At 44.7% G+C, this 22415-nt stretch overlaps 1 protein-coding gene across 1 annotated transcript in view; it reads left to right on the forward strand.

The window, feature by feature from the left end:
- The first annotated feature begins 6277 nt into the window (after positions 1-6277).
- The window catches only part of setbp1 (SET binding protein 1), a 32908-nt gene continuing 16770 nt past the window's right edge, over positions 6278-22415 (forward strand). Inside the window, exons 1-2 of the mRNA XM_026344312.1 lie at positions 6278-7042; positions 12639-13231. Of these exons, the coding sequence (XP_026200097.1) occupies positions 12797-13231 (435 nt within the window). The 5' untranslated portion in view covers positions 6278-7042; positions 12639-12796. The remainder of the gene's footprint in view (positions 7043-12638; positions 13232-22415) is intronic.

Here is a 22415-nt window from a genome sequence, read left to right on the forward strand (position 1 = left end):
TCACAGATGTGACTGACAGCACCGTATGTGCCCATGCAAGCATGCAGAGAAGAGAAGAGAAGAGAAGAGAAGAGAAGAGAAGAGAAGAGAAGAGAAGAGAAGAGAAGAGAAGAGAAGAGAAGAGAAGAGAAGAGAAGAGAAGAGAAGAGAAGAGAAGCACCAGCAGTTCATTTGTTTACTGGCATTGTATCATCAACCTTTAGGGACACACAGACGGGCTTTAATGTGGAACATAACTGTCCAGTGGCAGACATAACTCAGACTTCCTTACATCACTCCCTCTAAAACAAATGTGACATATTGATGTCCTCCTATGATCCTGGTATGATTTGAGGGCATTCTTGTTCTCTTTTCCCTCAGTTTCTCTGTGGGGCTACACATGAGAAGAGCAGCAGCTGAGTTATGGAGGCATGAGTGATTTTGGTGGCGTTTATTCAGTTTGTCACAGTAAATCTCATGACACCTATGGGTAATATTATGCACAATAACTCATGTTGGTTAAATGTCACATTAGCAGATGTTGCTGCTGTTGAGCTTGCACGTGTACTTGTGTTTGACGGGCAGGAGGAGAGTAAAACCACAGGGCTGTTTATCAAACTCATAGGAAGTGGGTGTTGTTGAGCGAGGACGTGTCGCACCACCACATCCTGCTGCTGGGAAGCAGCTTTAGATGGGACAGTGTTCACACAATGTACAGTAAACAACAAATGCAGACCAGGTGTCTTTTTTTGTGTGTGCATGTGCATGTGCATGCTCGTGTGTATGTGTGTCTGTGTGGTATGGGGCCATCTCATTCTTCGTCTGACACTGTGCACTGATTGTAAAGCTATGATAATCTGGACAAATGTCTTGAAAAGAAAGGTAAGAGGAGGCAATTTAGGTGATCACCCAGGTGTCTGTGTGTGTGTGTGTGTGCATTTCTTTTTGCATCACCCTGCCTAACACATGTGCAACTGAACAAGCTCACAACTGTCAGATTTGTCTTAAGCCGCCGGCACCCACAAACTGTGCATGTCACATCAAAATGCAGAATACAAGATCAAAATGCAAGAGGAAGGAGAAAAACCGAGCCTGTTGACGACTGCCATACATAAAAGTGTCTCTTCCTATGTTAATTGGTCATCTATTTTTCCATTTGACCTTTTAGTCATGTGTGTCCGTTATTGGGTCACTACACTGGAACCACTGATAAAAATTTATAGGGAACTTTGACTGAATGTGCAAGTGATGAATGATTCAGCGCTCTCACAGTCAGTGCTGTATCATACACCTGCTTTACATCTCTGTTTTACTCACATAGGCTCAGGGGAAGTGGCAGTGTTCTGTCATATCTGGGGAGTTTTCCCCTTTGTTTCTGTTTCTGCTGTTTCTGACTCTGTCGCACACACACACACACACACACACACACACATACACACACACACACGCACGCACGCACACACACACACACAGCTGTGTTTGACCACATGCACAGTTATAACACAACAGGATGTTGTAGGGTGGATGTTTGAGGTGTGAAGGTTCACACAAGCTTTGACAAACAATATGTTTCTGAGAACTAATTATTCATTATTGATGGGTGTAATAGATGTTGCCACTCGTAATATGTTACTTGTTGTTTGTCTCCTCCCATAATATAGCATCTAAGACAGGGTTTGAAACCACATTTGTCACTCCACCGACTTGTTGTCTTTACCCATTTCGCTCCATCCATTCATTTCCACGTTATTCTGTGCAGATGTCTGTAGTGACAAGACAATGAGAAAACAGGAGGACAAACAGAAGGACAATCATTATCTTCCTTGCTGTCATTTGTTTACAACCAACGCAGAGATTCATCAAATTGGTGCTGTCAGTCCTGGGCTGCATTGTTAGATGCCAGAACTGTCAGTTTGAATAAATATTAGGCCAGATTTTTTTTTCTGTTCACTACTGTGCCCCTTCAGCATCTGAAGCATCAGCGTACACCAGGGCTTGTAGTGAACTTCAAGATGAGCCCACTTGATAGCTCAGCTCATACAGAGGCAACATTATGATAATGTCCCCATAAGTAGCAGGGGGATGGGCGCAGTGTCATCTCTTCACATAGACAGAGTCAGCAGGGAGTCCACAGTCAACTACATTTAGGGCTGTCTTTGTTGTTTGTCTTAGCTTCCATCTGCATTCTTGTTTTGTTGCGCTCTGCAGCTCTTCTCAGACATTGTTATTGCTCTCATTAGGAGAATCTCATTCCCAAATGGAGAACAAAGTCTTGCAATAAGTCTTTCTCTCTCTCTGGGTTTGTGTTTGTGTCTAGCATTGCAAATGCAATCGTGGCTGCATATGCAAACTGCAGGTGGCCACTTTGGTCCTTCAGCAATATCGTAGAAATGCTCTATGTGCCATATCGATTCAGTTTTTTAGATAATTTGATAGCCTTCACTAGGGAAATACTAAAGCACTGTGAAATTACAAGTCAGTGTGTGAAATGTGTCCCTAGGTTGAACTAAAACCTTTGATGTCATGACTAATAATTATGTCTTATGCAACTAAAGGCAGCAGGATACTCAAGAAAGTCGCCGTTGTAAGCTAAATGAAGGGGAAGTCTGGCTTATCTGAGTGTATCAGGAGCTGAAGATAGCCCCAGTGATGTGCTATCCAAGAAGTCATTTACTTCATTAACCCATCCAGATCATTGAGGCCACAGTAATCAACCCTGTCACACGTCCCATTAACTTCTCACTCTATCAGCATGGCCCTCGCTCCTTCTGACACACACACACACACACACACACACACACATAGACAGATGCTCTGTTGTCCTACACATCTGCAACACACAAGTGCATGTTATCACAACTCTGTGTTCCTTGCATGCTTTTACTGTTTATCTTTTTCTCCCGCACAAACGCACACTCACTCATCCTCTCTCTCTGTCTCTCTCTCTCTCTCTCTCCCAGCCAACCCCATTACCTCTGACAGTCCCAGGGGTCTCTCAGCTCTGATGAACCCTCTGCTGCCCTGTGAGATTAGTGGACTCCCTGAGAAAAGCCCTTCATTGATTGAACGTGATTCTCTCCTGCTCCCAATGTCAGCTCAAGGTTAGCATGTTGACTCTCCTTCTCTGGTGCAGTCAAGTGCTGTAGCTGTGTTATGAATATTAGTGTCATTATTATTTTAGCTCTGCTGACTCCACTGCTTATATTATTCATAAAGATGGCAAACCAATTATTGACATTCACCTTGAGAGTCTCTCTTTGGCTCTTCTCTCACTCTTTCTCTCCAGTGGCCTCACTTAAAATATTTGCCAAAGCATTTATTAAATGTTAACTAATTTTTTTCCTCCTTCTTCACCTCTTCATCTCAATCTTCTATCTCCCCATAGACGAAACCACAGAGGAACTGTTGCCACATAAAAGCCGTAGCATTCGGTAAATTGGTTTGAGATTCACTTTTATGCATTGCAAATCAGGCACGGGGAAGCATTTACTTTGCATCCTACTTGAGGGAATGAAGATCTTCCAGACAAAAAGGCAGGGAAAGATGAAGGAATGAGGGCAGCTCTCAGTCTGTAATAGAGAGTCAGATAAATGGCTGGATCAGGAAGACAGATTGATCTTTTTATGCTGAATTTGATGAACATGAATGATGCTCCAGATTTCCTGTAGCGGTGAATAGAGATGAAAGGATTATCTAGATATTTAGATCATTCAGGCAGGAACGTTGCCCTGCACTGCTGTCTCTTTCCTCCCCATCATAATTCAATATTTACAGTTTAAGCTGGAAAACTGCTCCCTCTTGTCTGCCTGTATCTGGTATCCATGGCAACAGATTCGAGAACAGAGTGCCGTCTGTGTGTGTCCGTGTGTGCGTCTGTATCCGTGTGTGTGTGTGTGTGTGTGTGTGTGTGCGTAATGTTTACTGATACACTGCAATTGATTGGTTGTTGAGGAGCAGCTGTTGACCCCTCATTCTCAGGGGTCTCTTTGTATTCTTGCACACATCTCAAATCAATAGACACACATGACACACACACACACACACACACAAATGCATACACACACACATTTTATTTAGTATTTGTGAGGTCATTTATTTATTTATGTTTTATTTATTCATTTTTAAATCCTGAAATCAACCCCTCCAAATGTACATACATTTAAATCTCATTTAAAAAGGCCTCATAAAGACAGAAGTAAAATAAAGCAATACAATGCTGGCCTCATGCCCATAAGTAGGGAAATGAAAAAATAGGCGGTAAAGAGGTGCCATTGTTATGAAAACACTTCAAATGAAAGAGAGACTCTAATACACTCATACACACACGCACACACATGCACACACACACACACACCCATAGCACATTTGTTAATCTAGTCAGCAGGGGAAGTGAACAGCAACAACACCCAAACCGCTGATGGCGGTGCAGATTTTTAACTACAAGTTTGAAACTGTATCGAGTGTTAACATGCTACTAAGCACACAATCACAAACACCGCCGCTGCTAATGAAATATCTCCCAGTAGGTGACCTGCGCACACACATGCCAGAGATGAGTAACAGCTAGTAACTGTGGGACACCAAGAGAGAAAGGTCATCTGACATCATTTGCATTGCTTGTTAATGTTAAAAGATGTTTTCCATACAAAGAAGGTCAAGTTTTGCATGGAGACACGATATAAACATAACTTCTGACAATGATGAATTAATGGAACAAATGTGGCTTGTCCATGGTTGGCTGATGTGGGTTTTCCATCCTGCAGTAATTTGACATATTAAGGGGAAAGCACCCGTGAGCACACACACAAACCTACACTTTAATCTGCCTCTTTTCACCCACTCAATCCCACTTACACCCACCCACCTTGTCTTTCTCTGAAGCAAATGTGTTGGCAGAGTGTAGTATGGCAACTTTTGTCTCACTGAACCTTTAAACTACCCTCTGATTAAATTGGACTTAATTATACTGTGTCAAATAGCAAATTCTCAAGTCATTCTAGTAGTTGTGGTTTATGGGCAAACCATTTCCTATTAAGACTCAAGTGATAATCCTTATTTATACATCGCCCACAGGTTTGCTAAATGTTTCACGATATGTTTCAAAACTCTGTGACTGCATGCAATTGGCCAATATTTGATTAGATTTATGTTTTTAGTAATGACTCAGTGGAGGTTTATGTGGCTGTCTACTGAAGATGTGGACTCACTGTTAAAATCCACCGACAGACAGAAAGTTGAGGTGTCTTCATTCCTGTTATATTTTATTTGTCTAAACAAATTATTCAAAATAGGATGCTTCAGTGTTATGATCATATGATCTGGTTTAGGATTTGTCATCCATTTGATGTACATGTTCTTTAATGGATTTTTGTGGACGATATCAAAATATTGTATATAATTTGTTATAACTGAATTTTAGTGAACTCTACGTAGCCAACCATGATGTGCTGCTATCTTTACCATGATGCCCCTGAAACAGAGCATTTTAATGTGACATTACGTGTCAAATTCAATGACTTCTAACTTTGGATGCTCTGGAAACTGGGAGGTGGTATTCAGATGTTATCTGGATAATTTGAACAATGCTTGTGGACTCACTGAACTATTCAGTCCTGAAGCTGACAAACATATCTCTGAAGTCCAATATAATGTTTTTCTAAACTTTAAATGTCTCACCATATGTAATTAAACTTTTACTTAATGATGTTGTAATACTGGCGATATGGTCATACTCTACATATGGTGATATGATGATATATCGTATATTAAACTTAATATACACTCATAGGCCACTTTATGTGGAACAGCTGTACAAGCTAATGCAATCTCACACACAGCAGCTCTGCCATAAATTCTACTTTGACAAGGTTCAAGTTTCTCTGTCAGAAACTGAGCTAATTCTATTATATGTTTACTAATGAGGTCCCAGTGGGTGGTGGAGTCGTACTGGAGTGCATGATATTAAGACTTTCTGATGCTTTGGCCCCTGCATGTATCAAATGAAGTGACTGTATGTGGGTTATGTTTGCATGTCAAAGAATAAAAGTATGCAAAAAATGTGCAAAAGATGTCTCCCCTTACAGAAGCGACTCGGTCTGAACAGCAAAACCCTTTTTGCAAATGTAGCTTTGCTACTTTGCATCAGGATACGTTAAAATAACAGCATGCCTGTAACTCCAGTCCCACAGGAGAAGACTCTGGGAATTAAGGGGAGGTTGTTAAAAAAAAAAAAGGAGACGCGCTGAGCGTGTTTCTGCCAGGTGGAGGCGATGTCGCTCCTCCTCTCCTCCTCTCCTCTGCGCTGCTCTGCTCGGTCAGAGCTTTCAGTCTGCTGGGTGAGATCATTACCAGACACCAGGCTCCGGGACCTGACATTCACCGATCGGAAAAGCAGAGAGACGCACACGGAAAGAGAGACAGGGGGAAAACCTCGATCGGCTCGAACCGGCGACAGAAAGCGAGCTGCACTCCGGTCTCCAGCCTCGTCCTCCTGCGTCTCCAGCGCTGGCGGCTCTGAGCGCGGTCTAGCCGACGTTTCCTCGCTGGATTTGGTGCTTGTAGTCGGATGCGGGCTTGTTTTGACTGCAGTAACAATCCTACTCACCCCTCCTCCCTTTACCAACCGAGTAGCGGATTTACGAGGGATCTTCGGCGCTGTGCAGCTCCCCGAGTGACCAGCGACCCTGCGAGGCACCGGAGACGCGCTCTGCACCGTCGATTCGCCAAAGCCCCTAAAAGATCGTTTTTGTTCTGGGAGGAATTGGAAATAAGCGCCAAGTTTCCGATTGGATTTTTCCCCTGTGCGGCCACCTTGCTGCTGTCATCAGATCGCCTGCAAATCCTATTTTCTCTCTCCTCTCCTTCCACAGCAGCGTTGACGCCATTTTCCTCGGGGTTTTCTGTCAAAAATACATATTCACATTTATCCTGGCACCGTTTGACAGCTCGCCAGGAGGCTGTCATCCCATCCCTCGCTTGTGTGAAATGTGTCTCGATGGATTTTAAATGATCTTGATCAAATATTTACGCGTTCGAGCCGAGTGTTTGACAACATTAGACATGGGTAAGTGTCCCCGGCTGCACACCTGAACACACCTCTGCTGTGAATGTGTTGATGCTGGAAGCTGCTGTGTGTCCCTCCCTGCTTTTTACATGCCTCCTTAACCTATAACCTCATATATTCTGTGCGTCCGCGGCCACGTTTGCTCCTTAAATGACATGAAATACGTGGATTGGCTCACAGTCGCATGCCAACATGTTCGACTAACCACGTGCACGCGCGCACATACTCGCACCACCACGCGCACGCACATTCAGTCACACGTTCGCCACCCCCCACCACCCCATCACCCCCCAAATGCTGTACCACCAAGCCTCCATCTATTATCACCGTGGTATTCCTTGGTAATTGAGCGGCAGGAAGATAAAACAACTAATTAGGTCAATGGGATTAAGTGTCCACTAGAAATTGATCAAGGAGCAGCTCAGCCACTGCTGTTCAGCCCTCCACCTCACAGGCTTTTTCCTGCATCTTCACTGGCACCCAGGGTCCATCACATAGCATCACAGTCTGTGATGAACTGCAGCAAGCAGATGATTGTGCGTGCTACAGTCTGACATGGCTTGTGTCACATTCAACAGTATTTCAAACAGGATTCCTGAAAGGTTGTTTGGTTGGATGGGATTCAGGTGGATGGATGATGGCAAATGTTTTGGAAGTTGCAAGTTGAAATTCCCTCACCGTGTGAGGAGTGTGTCACATTTCTGACTTTGCATTTACGCTTGTTTATTTGTGCCAACTGGACTTGTGACTACTAAAGGGCTGCGGCCAGTCCGTCACATTAAAGCGCACAGTCCACAGCAAAGCTGTTAAGAGATGCTGCTGGCTCCCACACTGCGTCCAGTGGTGCTCCTCCAGTCTAGTTTATCAATAGCTCATCAGTTTTGCAAGGCTTGGAGGTGGATGTCAGAGAAAATGTAGCCAAATGTAATGACCATGCTTTGGCTGAAAGTGAATGGCTGCACATCACTGTTATCAGGAGCCCAGAGAAACCTCAGAGTCAGAGCAGCAAAAGATAAAAGTGTGACTCAGGGAAAGTATGGAAAAATGGTCATGTCTCTTGGATATTTGAATGAATGAAGGTGTGGAAATGAGCACGGGATAAAAAGGAACAAGTGGTCAGTTGTAAGAGAAGTGTGTAGCTACACTGAATTGAGGGATGGATGAAGACTCCGACTGAACCATCGATCTTGTCTCGTTAACAGGTTTTGAGGGAGTTAAAACTCCTGCAGCGTTTTTTGTGGCGTAAAAGTATGAAGCAGGCTATTAAACCACCTATTAGGTAATGAGTTGCCCATGCCACTTATAAATTAAAGCATGAGAAATCGATTAGGTGTATTCCCTTCTGAGCTGGATACCTCGGGTCGAAATAGGATCACAGAGAGGGGGGAAGGAGGGAATGTGAACGGGATCCAAGGACAAATCTAACTGTTGGCAGGCACTCTTAACAGAATATCAGCACTGGAGCACCTTTTGGCAGAGCAGACAGAGAGAGGGAGGGAGGGAGGGAGAGAGAGAGAGAGAGAGAAACCAGTGGAGGGTAAAGGAAAGAGGTAGCACAGAGAACAGGAGAAAACAGAGGTTGGGGGGTGGAGGGTGGGGGTGAGGTGAGGGGAAGGAGGAAGACAGTTGGGGAATAGGGGAGGTGTTTTTGCTGACAGCCATTTTGTGGCTTCTGCTGCAGTTAAAATGGTTTAACATTCATCTGCTTCTGCAGGGTAGTTAGGTGAGGATGGTTTTAGTGCTACCTGGCATATGGCTCATCCAGAGCGTGTGTGTGTGTGTGTGTGTGTGTGTGTGTGTGTGTGTGTGTGTGTGTGTGTGTGCTGGACTGCACGCAGCAGAGGCAAGGCCATCATTTTCTATTATGGCTGTCCCACACATGTTAGTCTCTGATTGTCCAGCTGCCCCGCGTCTGAACACATGCACGGGCAGTGGGTCGTAAACCAGAGAGAGAAAAGGTTTTAATGCCGTGTTTTACGTGCAAACGTAGGTTTGTAAGGTTTCAATTCCAAAACTGAATATGCTCTTTGATGTGAACAGGGTGAAAAAGATGGCTTCCTTCAACTTGCTCTGCTCTGAGGCAGAGAACTAATAGACTTCCTATTTGAAAACTCATGCCCACTGGGTTTGGAAGTACTAGAAGGCTGGGGCCATTCCTTTTGATTTGTCTCCGACTAAAGGTTTGATCCTTCTAGAGACATTGGTTTACATGATTGCCCCTTCACTAGAGAGTTGGAATAAAAGAGATAAATGAAAACTGAAAATGGCAGACCGACAATGTTCATCATCCCTCTGAGATACTCATCTACAGCCAGAGACGACCGAGCCTCTACTACACTCTCACATCAAAGAAAAGAGGAAAAAAAAAAAAAAGGCTCTTCACCTTGTGCAATCACATGGGCGTTTGGTGTGCCTGTGCATGTGTGAGTCGGTGCGTGCGCGCATCTGTCTGCATGTGTGTATGAGCTATTTGTGAGTCCACCTCAGGCAAAGGGCTGCTGGGTATGCAGCCTTAAAAGGTTGTGTTTCTGCTGCCATCTCGATCTCCCTCTCTCTGTGTTTCTCACTCGCACTCAGACTCTTTCTACTTGTATGTATTGTCTGTGTGTCTGTATCACTCACCATCTCTGTTCTGTCCATCTGTATCCCATTATCAATGCTTTATCATTATTGTTTTCAAAGGACAAGGCCAAATGTTGGAGGAGTGTCTCACTCACAGCCTTTCACATCCAGCACAGGGAATGACCTTATGTTATTTGAGAGGGAAGCTGGTTAGCGCTGGCAGTTTTGAGAACATAATAAGCTATTTATGCAGCGAGTCTGGCCTCTCACAATCACCCTGCTGTCTGAGGCTAGTCGAGGTGTGTGTGTGTGTGTGTGTGTGTGTGTGCCAGTGTGTTTGTGTGTATAAGAGAGGAGAGAGAGAGACAGTGAAGCTCAGGCTAGCCAGGCAAGGGAGGCCCAAGGAAGGGTCAGTCTTACATAAACTCTCAGCCTGTCTGCCAGTAACAGAGAACTAACACGGCTTAGGGCGCTGAGCAGGGAGGAAGAATAGTCATGACCCAGCTAAGTAGTTTACACCATAATGGCACAGAATGAAGATTTACCTGTACACTACACCCTTTTATACTTGCAAGCGGGGGGTGGGGGGGTGGGGGGTACAGAGTCTTAAGAGCACCACCTGCAGTGGACAAGTTACTTTGTGATGCATGTGTGTGGGATGTTGTGGTTGGCAGCTGTGTCTTTTTCCTGTCATTGTCCTCAGTCATATGACCGTCAGCGTGGCTTTCACACATGCCATTAGGGCGAGTCACCAAGCTGACATTAAAGGCTGAGATAATAAGAGGAGCAAACGGGGTCATGTGGGCACTGTACAATCAGGTTGGGTCCGGACTCAGTGTCTTTTGGATATGGCCAAAAGATAGTGAGTCCATGCTGCAGGGGTTTGCATGTTTCAGCTCATTAAATGCAACTTGCCTGTAATGGTCAGCAGCACAGTACTGCTGACTGTTTTTCCAAGCTGATTTCCACTGGTTCCAGGGACACAATGGTTTTCGTTCATTTAACGGGGAATGGAAATCATCTTGCATAGACCTTTTTGAAATAAGTAAACCATCAATCATAATTTGGTAGACTTTCTAGTATGTACTTGTCACTGTTACACATCCCTTGCTGCATGGTTATATAGAGAGCAAGGTCTGTTTTGGATAAAGACTTTGACACTGGATATTTCAGACTGTCAAAAAGCATTGCAATCACATATTTTGCTTTATGACACTGCAAACTTGATGGTGTTTTACCTTTCTCAAGCAAATTTAGCAAGTTCCTTTTCATACTGAATTATTTGAATATACTGCTGACAGGAAGGTGGGAAATCTATCTGGACATGTATTAGTATGCTTTGGAAAATGGTTGGTAATTTAAGGTCAGCCTTGTAGAGTAGAGGAAATGTAGAGTTCATAAGTTAAAATATGCAAAATCGTTGTTATTGTCCTTTAAGTCTTGTTCATACTTAACCACGAGGAAGCTAAGAGAAACCTACACCAGTAACCCTTATGAGTCAGCATTGAAAGACTGTGGTTTCACATTGACAAACTTATGGCTAAAGAGAAGATACAAGGAAAGAAGCTTTTTCATTTTTATTTCATTTAGCAAATGCAATACAGGAAGGACAAACCACTGACTTTGACCTTAGGGTTGGACTCATATACTGACAAGTTTCTTGAAATACCACTGTGGATTATAATAATTAAATCATACTGTAGGCATGTGCTGTGCTGCCTGTTGGGTATTATGATGGGGATCAGCTGTTTGTACAGTAGTGTGGGCTGGTACAGGACTACATACAGAGGAAACACACACAAATAGTGTAAAAAATGCCCACAGAAACCATGTTGAAGTGCAGTTTAAATGATGTTAAGGGAGTGGATAATTCTTAGTATATGCTATAAACCTTTTGTGATCTCTGGTCATTGTAAGTCTGCAGCCAGCAGAAGCTTTTATTTGATCTGTATGTCCGCAGATAGTGGTCTAATCTGGGTTCACATCAGTGTAAATGGTGTCAGTCTAAGCTCTGTGTTCGAGACAGCATTCCCCACTTCCAGCTCAGTCATGCCTCATGTCATATTGACTGATGGGATTCCCTGGAGCTGTAGTGAGAAGTGTAGTCCAGTGTTTGTTTTGATTGCCTTTTTTATATGCCTGTGTGCAAGTAAGGCCGTGTAAATGCATACGTGTGCATGTGTGCGTGTGCGCAAGTATGCAATATACTGTGTTTGCATGTGCAATGATCCAAAAAGGAAAACCTGAATTCTCTGAGAAATGGCAACTGCAGCTTTGCAGCGTTCTCTAGAGAGCAGAAATAGAAGTAAGGGGGCAGGAGTCTACTCGGTAACAGCAACACTGTCATTTGTATGTGTATTTATGTGCATAAGTGTATGGCACTTTTCATACATGTGTGTAGCAAAGCCTCTGCATGCGTGTGTAGAACACTTCAGACACTGGTATTTCCAGACCAGCTCGTAAACCACATCTGGGGAAGGAATTTAGATTCTTTTCCTTCGTCGTTCTCTGCTGCCTTCCCTTTTCCCCCTGTGTGATTCCCACCCTCCTTCAATGCTCTGGTAAAAAAGAAAAAGAAAAAAAAACAGAAGTCAGCTTCTTTCATTTTTTCTGTCTTGTGTCCTCAGGCTAACTCCAGCCTGGTTTTAGAGCAGAGACGAGGAATGTCTTATTTTGCACTGATCACTCTAGTGTCTGCACGGCTTTGCTTCAAATCTGTGGCAGGATGAAGGGATGAGGGATGATTAGCCAAGAGTGAGTAAAGAACATAGTAGGGAGAGAGGAAGGCTGGCGGTTGCGGGTGTCAAAAAATTAGTTTGTTTATGTGAGGCACAAAATGCAAATGAGAGCACTTCTGTGATGAGCTTGAGTGTTTGTCTTCATACATACCCGGCAGCTAATGATGTTGATGACAGCGGATGGGCCTGTGCTGAGAGGCAGCAGTGAAATAGAAGTTATGGGAATGACAAGACCATGCTTTAGTCACCCTTTTTCTACTAATCACATCATTCACCGCTCTCTGCTCTCTCTGCAGACTGTCCCTGGCTTCGCTGTGTTCCTGTGGGACAACCAACCCAACCTCAGTAGCTGATTGACGACAACCAACCAGCCCGACAGACTACTGTTCTTAATCTTCCTATTGGCTGGCTGCCTCAACTTCCCCCATCCTGACTGGATCTGGCGGGAGCGTGGATGGAGCCAAGGGATCTGGTTGGCTCGGCCCGACCCAAAGAGGCGGAGTTACAGGGAGGCAGGGTGGGGCCAAATGAAGAGGACCAGGAAAGAACCGGGGGCAATGGTTTGGCGCGTGGTGATGATGTGATTAACGGTGCCATCAGTGAAGGAGAGGGGCTGGAGGAACAAGGGGAGGGGCTTCTGGAGGAGCAGGAGTTCTCCATCAAGGAGGCGAGCTTCCAGGAAGGAAGTCTAAAGCTGAAAATCCAAACCACCAAGCGCACCAAGAAGCCCCCTAAGAGCCTTGAGAACTACATTTGCCCGCCGGAAATCAGGATGACCATCAGGCCACCAGCTGGAGAGGGGAAAGGGGGGCGGCAGGGACGAACAGGAGGTGGGGCCGGAGCAGGGCGGGGCTCAAAGGATGAAGAACGAGGACCACCTAGGAAAAGGGTAAGTCACCACCCCTGTAAGTGCTGCCGCCTATGTGGTCCTAGTTGTTGAGTAGGTGTGTAGTGTGTCGTGTGTGTGTCCTGTGGCTTCCTTCTATCTCAGCATCTCACTTCCTTTCTCATTTACGCCACCTTTCTCTGTCAGTAGCTCCTTTCCCTTCTTGGTTACACAGGGTCAAAGTTTGCTGTGTAATTGAAACCAGTCATGGCTAGCTGAGATCCCACAGTGATACACACACACACACGCACACACATAGGAGCTGAGAATAGGGCTGACATAAGCATGTGACAGCTGGTGTCTGCTCTCTCCATTTGTGGTCATATACACAGAGTCCTCTCCTCTCCTCTCCTCTCCTCTCCTCTCCTCTCCTCTCCTCTCCTCTCCTCTCCTCTCCTCTCCTCTCCTCTCCTGTCTATTAATGAAATCAGTTTTTGTGGGTCACGCCCCTTCACCCTCCTCCTCATTGCACCCTCAAGACACTACACTGGTGTTTGGTGTGTGTGACACTGTGTATGTACAGGTCCTTGGGGGAATCTAGTGTTTGCAGTGTGTGTTGACCTACAGAGTCATGTTTGTGTCCAGTCCTGACAGCCTTCTCGATGTCATCTGAGCTCGACAGGCCCAGCAGGAGTGAAAGTGTCATTTTGTCAACATTGCGCTGGACTGTGTTTTGTCCTGTTGTGCACCAGTGTTATGGGTTTAATTCAAATTCCTGGTTGTTATGTTTTTATTAATAACTTAGTCTTTCATGGTAAGTTATAGCTCGATTGTAAATCTGCAGGGCTCTGAGGCAACAAAAAATCCAAATCAACCAGTGGGAACATAATGTAACATGAGGTTTAATAAAAATAAACCTCCTCAAAAAGAATAGGTCTCTAAAATTGGACAATGAAAGAAATAAAGAAATAGACTGTTTAGTGAGTTAGAGGGTGCATGTCACTGATTCACTAAGTTAGACTACCGGCAGTGAACCCAGCAAAGGTGGGGGCACATAATCCTGTTTGAATGATAAAACTAAATTGATTAAAAGATGATTAAGCGTAGTAAGCAGAACAAAACGTTTCTGCTGCTCAGTGTTTTTTCAGACTTGTCTCTAATTTTAAACTATGTTTTGATATGAAATACTTCATAATAATTTTAGTTGTCCAGGACTCAGCCAAAACAAGGAAAACCAGTTTTGGTTGAACTGGGGTAACAACAAGTGGTGACAGGTGGCTGCAACTAGACATTGCTTCATAAGCCAAAAAAAGTGGAAAAACCGCTGCTGGATGTCTGCTGGGTTTTCCAAACAACTGGAATATCAGTTGAAATCACCAAACCGCGCGAAGCCGCGACACGTTGTGCTCACAGTCTGTGTAGTGTTCAAATATGAAAGTGCGGCCAAATGGGAAAGAAAACACGTGGGTGTTGCTTTGTCATCTGCAGATTTTGACGTCAGCCACAGCCATAATTTCAGCTAGCTGTCTGGAGTATGTGTATACTAGCCACAAAGCAGGCTGACTCCGTCTGACCTGCTGTCACCTCTCCTTAAATATACTATGAAAAGCATGTTTACCACTTCTCAGTGTTTATATCCACAAGTGAGCTGAGTGAGTGGAGCTCTGCACTTGGATTTGAGCAGCCGTCAGTCCCCATTTGAAAGTCCAAAGCTGCAGTATGATTGACAGAGGTTGTCATAGTGACACGGGCTGCAAGCTGGTCTCTGCTGAGGTTTGGGGAAGGGGAGGAGGACGTGTTGGTGTTGATTCAGATCAGTTTCAACCCTTCATCCCCTATGCTCTGTCCCTCAATCACACCCCCTCCCCCCATTTCCTTTCCCTCCACCCCTGCCCCCCTCCCTACATCTTTTCCCTCCATCCACCCATCACCTGCCACCCCAAGGGTGTAATACAGGCAGGCTCATTGGAGAGGAACGGGTTAAAGAGAGAGGCTGGGCTGCTTTCTGCCTCTCTGTCTCCCTCTCTTTCTGTGTGTGTGTGTGTGAGGTTAAATACTCTCTTTGTGGTGTGGCTGTGTGTCAGGAGGGGAGGGGAGGTGAGGGGGGAGCAGATGGACAGCCTCTCTAGTCTCTCTTGTATTGTATCCCTCTCCCTATTTCCCTCTTTATCTTCTATCAGTCTCTCTTTCTCTGCTTTCCCCTCATGTTCGTCTTCCCTCATGTCTTCTTTTCACTCACTCGTCTTCACCACTCTTTTCTTCCTCTTTCACCCTCTGTTGTCTTGTAGCAGATGGCAGCATGGGGCAGCAGCAGCAACAGCAACAGAGCAGAAGCCAGAGTGTGAGCAAGAGGATGGGGAGAGGAGAAGGGGGTTGTGGAAAGAGGAGGAGGAGGAGGAGAAGGGAGGAGGTGGGGGTCAGGCATATGGAGAGCCTGGTTAAGGGGCCCCCTCAGAGGGAGTGTGTATGTGCGTGTGGTAGTGTGATGAATAGAGCAGGAGGAGAGGCAGGATACAATAGATGCCCATTAAGACAGAGATCTGACTCTAATAGACAGAGAAGAGGAGCGACAGACATGTAGAAAGGTGTAAAGAAAAACATGGAAATGCCATGTTTGAGCCGTTTTATAATTTGTGCAAAGAGTCTGCTGTCAAAACTCTCTTCTCTTCTCTTCTCTTCTCTTCTCTTCTCTTCTCTTCTCTTCTCTTCTCTTCTCTTCTCTTCTCTTCTCTTCTCTTCTCTTCTCTTCTCTTCTCTTCTCTTCTCTTCTCTTCTCGTCAGTTGTTTCCAATAAGATTTAACTTTTAGCTATTTGTGTGAGAAAGGTTGAATGAAAATCAGCAGAGCAGTATGCATACAAATAATAATAATAGTAATAATAACAATAATAATAATAGGAAATCTCTGTATTTAACCCCACCACATTATTTGAGTGTAATGTGCATACAGTGCTACACAGAAGAGAAGAGATGATGCAATTTCCCAGCCTTAACGGGAATCGCACTCTCCTATCATCCTCATAGCAGGCATTTATAACCAGGAGGGTCAATGAGCATGCTTGTTGTGTCAAGGGACAGACCCACACACACTCATAAACGGGATATGATGGGCTCCCCTTCTCTGTCTCCAGCTGACATCACACACATGCTGACCGTCCTCTCACACACAGCTCTTTGTCTGAGTACGCTGTGTGTGTGTGTGTTTGGAAGCTGAATGTGTGTGTTCTAACTGATTGGGTCCTGGGTCAACCACTGCATCACTCTTCTACACACATGCCCACATGCACACACACACACACACACACACATGCATGCATAGTTATTGGTCCAATGCCTACACATAGGGAAGTACACGCAAGCTAGAATGCATCCACTTTCTCTCTCCCTGTCCCTCTCCCTCTCTCTCACACACACACAAATCATGTTGAGCAGTGATTGCAGTTAGAGAGTGTTTTCCTGGTTATCTGTCCAGTTCTCTGGACGTGCCAAATGTGGCTCTTAATCCATTTCACTATCTGTGGGGAGAGATAAGCCAGAGCTTTTCCAGGAGTCCAGGCCAGGCTGTGTATCATTGTTGTTGTATGTACGTGTGTGTGTATTAGAGGGTGTATGCGAAACCCTGATGCTAGACACACACTTATCTTGTCTTGACAGCCCCTCTGCTTGGTGGTCCCACTGGCTGGATGTACGTGTGTGTGTGTTGTTGCTTGGTGGTCTCCCAGCAGTGTCTAAGATTATTATGTGTTAGTCAAGTGCATTCACTAGGAAATTAATGCTGCCACAGTTGCCACACCAAGTGTGTGCATATCTGCGTGTGTGAAATGGTTAGCCTTTTCATGTGAGCTTTTTTATCCCTGGCTGAGATGGCGGTTGGTGACCTGAGGGACTTGATGAGCTTGCATGTGTGTGTGTGTGTGTGTGTGTCAGCTTTGTTATTACTATCTTTGACTGATTTATGAATGTGTATGAATATAAAATGATCACCTCTAAAATGTCCCGACCACACTCACATATTGGACTTTTGTCTGTCACTGTGGTGAAAGTAACCAGACTTTTATTTTGGTTGGTGTGTGTGAATGTGTGTGTACTCAATGTGCAGTCTTTGAAAGTAAAGAACTGGGAATGCTTTAAGGGGCGTTTCCCTGCGGTCGATGGGGGATGGGACATGTGTGTGTGTGTGTGTGTGTGTGTGTGTGTGTGTGTGTGTGTGTGTGTGTGCATGTGTGCCTGCATGCTGGGGAGGGGTGAGTGATTTAGCACCACTGAAACACCAGCTGTCCATCTGTGTCTGACCACCATGCACACCCTGTACACACACACACTACACACATCCACAGCCACACTGACTCACTCATACACACATATTACTTCACATCTAACCTGATCTGCTCTCAAACCTTAAGACGGTCCAGACAAAACACAATCTGCTCGTCGGTCTTTCTCTCTCTCAAAACTCACACAAAACATACACACAATTCATTACACTGCTCTCTCATCAGCTCTGCAGTAGTGTTTTTTTGCTGCAGTGTATCCACAATGAATGACTCTGCAAGGTCACTCCTAGTGAACATATGTACACGCACACACAGACACAAACACACACACCAAACCAAGACACACACAGCCACACAAAAGAGCGCTGGAGGCTGGCAGAAGAAGAGGTGAACTTTGACCCTGCCGGACATTCAGAAGTCGAGGTGATAGCTGGACTCCGCTGTTGTGTAAGCCTCTGTGTCTGTGTGTGTGTGTGTGTCTTTGTATGTGTGTGTGCAGTATTGTTTGTTTGTGCGAGTGGGTCAGGGTTGAGACAACTGGAGTCTGGCCTTTGCTTTCTTACCCTCAGGGTTGGATTTGGTATCTGTGTCTGTGTATGTATGTGTGTGTGTGTGTGTGTGCACACTGATCATTTGCTTAGAACTGTAGCTAATTTCTCAATCAGACACACACATACCATCTTTTCAGTTCTTCCCAAAGGTCAAGCTCCATTCATTCACTATTGTGTCCAGTCCCAGTGGGTTACTGTTCTTCTTCAGGCAGATGCAAGCAGACCAGAATAGCCAGTGTAGCTCAAGTTATTTTTTAATGAAGACCTTAGGTGGCTACTTGCACTTAAAGAAATGCCAGTTGCACAGTCAGGGAGCACTTACCAATGAACATGAACGTTTTACATCAAGAGATATTATAACAAAAAGTCACGCTGCAGCTCTTAAGAAGACATAGATCTTCAGGAGGGTTTTCACACCATTAAGTACTCATCTCCTAAAATTATATAAAACTGATATTGTGTAGTAAAAGAAAACTAATTCGTCCTCCAACCAAAAGCAAATAAAAGGGAAATCTTAAATCAAAGTGGAGAGGGTTTTGATTTAGCAAAATGTAGAATCTATAAAAAAATATACATGGGCCTGAGTTTGGTGTTTGGACAGCGGTTGAGTGTGACTCACATGTGAGATTATCTGGAGGACGGTCATGTTTGATGTCCTCTGCGGTCACGAATGATGTTGAGTCACAGCGTTGTGTGTTCCCGGTGGCGTCTTTATTAGTATGGCTCCATCATGCCTTTGCCTTTGTGGTTAGTCAGTGACTGTGTGTGTGTGTGTGTCTGTGTGTGTGTATGTATGTGAGTGGATTGTATTTTGTGGTTTAGAGAGAGGATTCAGCCGGGATAGAGGGTGATGTTCAGTGCAGGGGAGGGGAGAAAATGGGATGATGGGAGTCAAAGGAAAGGAGAAGCAGGCGCAGAGTATTGACTTTCACTGTGTCTCACTTGAAGCGTAAGTGTGTTTGTCAGTGAAATCTGATGGTCCCCTCAGCTGTCTGCTGCGTGCCTTTCAGAAGGTGTGTGTGTGTGTGTGTGTGTGTGTGTGTGTGTGTGTGTGTGTGTGTGTGTGTGTGTGTGTGTGTGTGTGTCTAAAAGCAAGACAGATGACAGTGGAGAGGTGGTGTCCCCCCTTTTCTGTCTTTTACTGTCACTTTAGGATTTATTGACCCAACAGTTTATAACCATATTTTAAACCCTTTTTTTTAACCAGTTGTTACCAAGCATAGGTGCAAAGCACACATACAAATAATTTAAAAGTCAGGGCTTTTCAGACACTGTGTTTATGTGATTGTGCCCATTTTTCTGCTGCTTTCATGTCCTTGAAGCAGGATTTGTAAAATAATTCATCTGTAGTGCTGCTGTTTATTTCTGCTCGTTGTCTCTTAAGTATGAATGCGGACATGAATAAATGATATAAATGTGTCTGTCTGTCCTTCTGTATGTGTGTCTTTCCCCTTGGGGCAGCTCAGACTAAACAAACAGCTGTGTTTATGAAGCAGAGAAGAGCCACAAGGGTCTTCTGTTTAGTGGTCCATTTCAGCACACACACACACACACACACACATATGTTCACATGCACATTTACATTTAGTCGTTTGACAGACGCTTTTATCCAAAGCGACTTACAAGTGAGGTACAAGGCAAAGGCAGGGTAAGCTTAAGGGCGTCTTGCCTAAGGACCCCTACTGGAGGTAGACCACAGCCGGCATTTGAACCCCGCTTACCACTACACTATCCAGCCGTTGCCACATGCTCACTCCGACACACTCGTCTCCTACCTGCCCTGCTCTGTTGCACTTTTACCTGCTCATTCTCTCTCTTCCTCACTCTCTGTGCCCTCTGCCTGGCGTAGCGCTCGCTCGCTCGCTCTTAGCCCGAGAGGAATGCCAGTCCGTGTGACCTCTCACCTACAATAAGGAGGGGTTCTGGTTTAGACAAGGGAGCAAAGGGGGCAGCTGCAGTCATGTGCCCAGGTCTGGAAGTAAACACATACACCCAGAGCCAGGTTGCCTGTAAAAATGCACACTTTCAAACTGTAGCGTTGTGTTTTTTACGTGTTGATGCAGTTCTAGATGTAAAACACTGCTTTTCCCATCCCTCTCTGTGGCTGTCTAAGAAATCGTAGAACGCCGTGCTTTGGTCTGTGTGTGTCTGCGTGTGCGTATATGAACGCACGAGTGGAGTGCAGCCTCACACAAAGGCGTTATTGTTGGTGCGAGTAGGCCTGAGGGGAGGCGGGCAGTCTGATTGGTTAAGACTATTGTGTCTCACTTTGCCATTTCTCCCTGTCACTGAGGATGTCATTAACTCTCTCTCTTGCAAGCTGGGGATCATCTGAGGATATCCCTGGCTTGAAATGCACACAGATGTAGACTAAGCAATGGAAATGTTACTTTACAAGCTATAAACTTGGAGGGCAAACTTTAGAATCCTTCATGACACAGTAATTTGTCAGTAAGCAAATGTTTATAAGCATTAAATTCACGAAGTAGTGGTGCAACTAATGGCTGTTTAAATAGTGATTAATCTGGTGATTGTTATGTTTCTATAAATAACTGGTCTGTCCATGCAATGCCCCTCACAATTTCCCAAAACCAGGCATTTTTTGCATAAAATGATTCCCATATATTACAGACATGATTGTGGCTGACTGTGAAATAGCAACATCCACAGTTCAAGCCTGGCAGGAGACCTTTGCCAAATGTCTTCCCCCCTCTCTAACCCCCTATATTTCCTGTCAGCTGTCTACCATATATTCAGCAAGGCTGCCAGAAAATACTAAATAAAATGTTGTCAGCCTCATTTCTTATTGACTGACACTCTGTAGTGTGATTATGCCTTGTTTTTGTTTTGTTTTGCTTAATAAAAAAGTTATGCACAGATACAATGTTCCCCGAACTCGTACAGAAACATGTGGCCAGACAACACTGCATTAGAATGCATCACCTTTAAATAAATAACATGTGAATGAGACCTTGCAGTTGTAGGCCACTGGTTGCCAGAGAGGAAGTGTTTAATCTTAGCAGTGCTTCTGTCTTGAGTTACCCATCATTCTGCACAGGAAGTCATCCCTTAGGATTTCGAGCAGCTCATTGGCTGTTAATTGTTTCCTGTTGTACAGAAGTGGTAAGATTGGGTCATATGGTGCACAACCCATTTCTTTGGTGTTTATACTGTGTGTTGTGCACGTGTGTACAGTGTATGTGTTTGCAATTTACTTCCCCTCAAAAGATGCATTGATTAAACGGCGTTCTGTCTATTCATGATGCATTCCAGCCTTTATTAGACTTGTTCTTACGCTTTTATGTAGAGTGACAGTGTGTGTGTCTGTCTGGCAAGTGTCTTTGCTTGTGTACATTTTCTTTGTGCTAAGCATGTGCATTGACAGAAATGCATAATGCATATCAATAGGTTTGGTTGTGTCCATGAAAGGAACAATTGGTACATAATCGCTGTAATAATCGCTATGAAGGAACTCGTTCTTAACACTATTCACGAGCTTTACACACATACACCTGCACACACGCCATTAATGCTAATAGCAGGGATTAGATGTATACTTTGTGTAGCATGTAAATGTGTCTGTCATTACTGCACGAGTGAAAACCTCCAATTGCACCAAAATAATATGCTTCGGTTCAGCCAATCACAGGCTTTTGTTCAGATTGAGTCATCTGCGTCTGAGTGTGTCTGAAGAGAGCGTGACAAGGAGACTGTTGGGTGTTTCGCTGCTATCTTTAGGGGCACTCCAATCTGAAGGATTACTGCTGTGGACGTAGGAGGGAACATTTTACTTGAGACCTACTGCTGTGCTTTAAATCTGGCTGCTGCTGTACATTCACTTGAAGGATAAATGTGCTGTAGATCAAATGATTGACCATACCTAGCAGGGAGGGTACATAACGGCGTGTAGGAAAAATATAAATAAGAGTTTTAAGCCTCAATAATTAAGCCTTTTTTCGCTGCACTTTGGCTGCAGGCTCGACACATAGTTTTGGAATTGCAGCATTAGTCCAAGAGTGGAAATCTTGAATGGGGCCCAATTTCCAAACTTTCCCACCCAGCTTTCCCAGAAGATGCTTTGGCTGGCACAGATCTGAGATAGTAGAGCACTGGCAGCGCACACTGAGTGAAAACAGATATAGGGGCACACACAAATACACAATTTTAGGCAGCGGGCCTGATCCCAGTGATCCACAAACTGTCCCACCTTGACATCCTCTCTTCTTTCCTCTTCCCCCCCTCTTCGCCTCCCTCTTTTCTCTCCTGCTGTGAGTCTCCTCGGGCGCATGAATGGAAGTCTTTATTCCCTGGAGAACTGGTGGGAAGAACGAGAGGACGAGAAACGGGGATGAGGGGGGTGGCAGTAGTGAGGGGGGAGAGCGCTGTATGAGTGGCCACAAGATCAACACGGTGCCACAGCTCC

Source organism: Anabas testudineus, chromosome 9, assembly GCF_900324465.2.
Source record: "Anabas testudineus chromosome 9, fAnaTes1.2, whole genome shotgun sequence".
Lineage (NCBI taxonomy): Eukaryota > Metazoa > Chordata > Actinopteri > Anabantiformes > Anabantidae > Anabas > Anabas testudineus.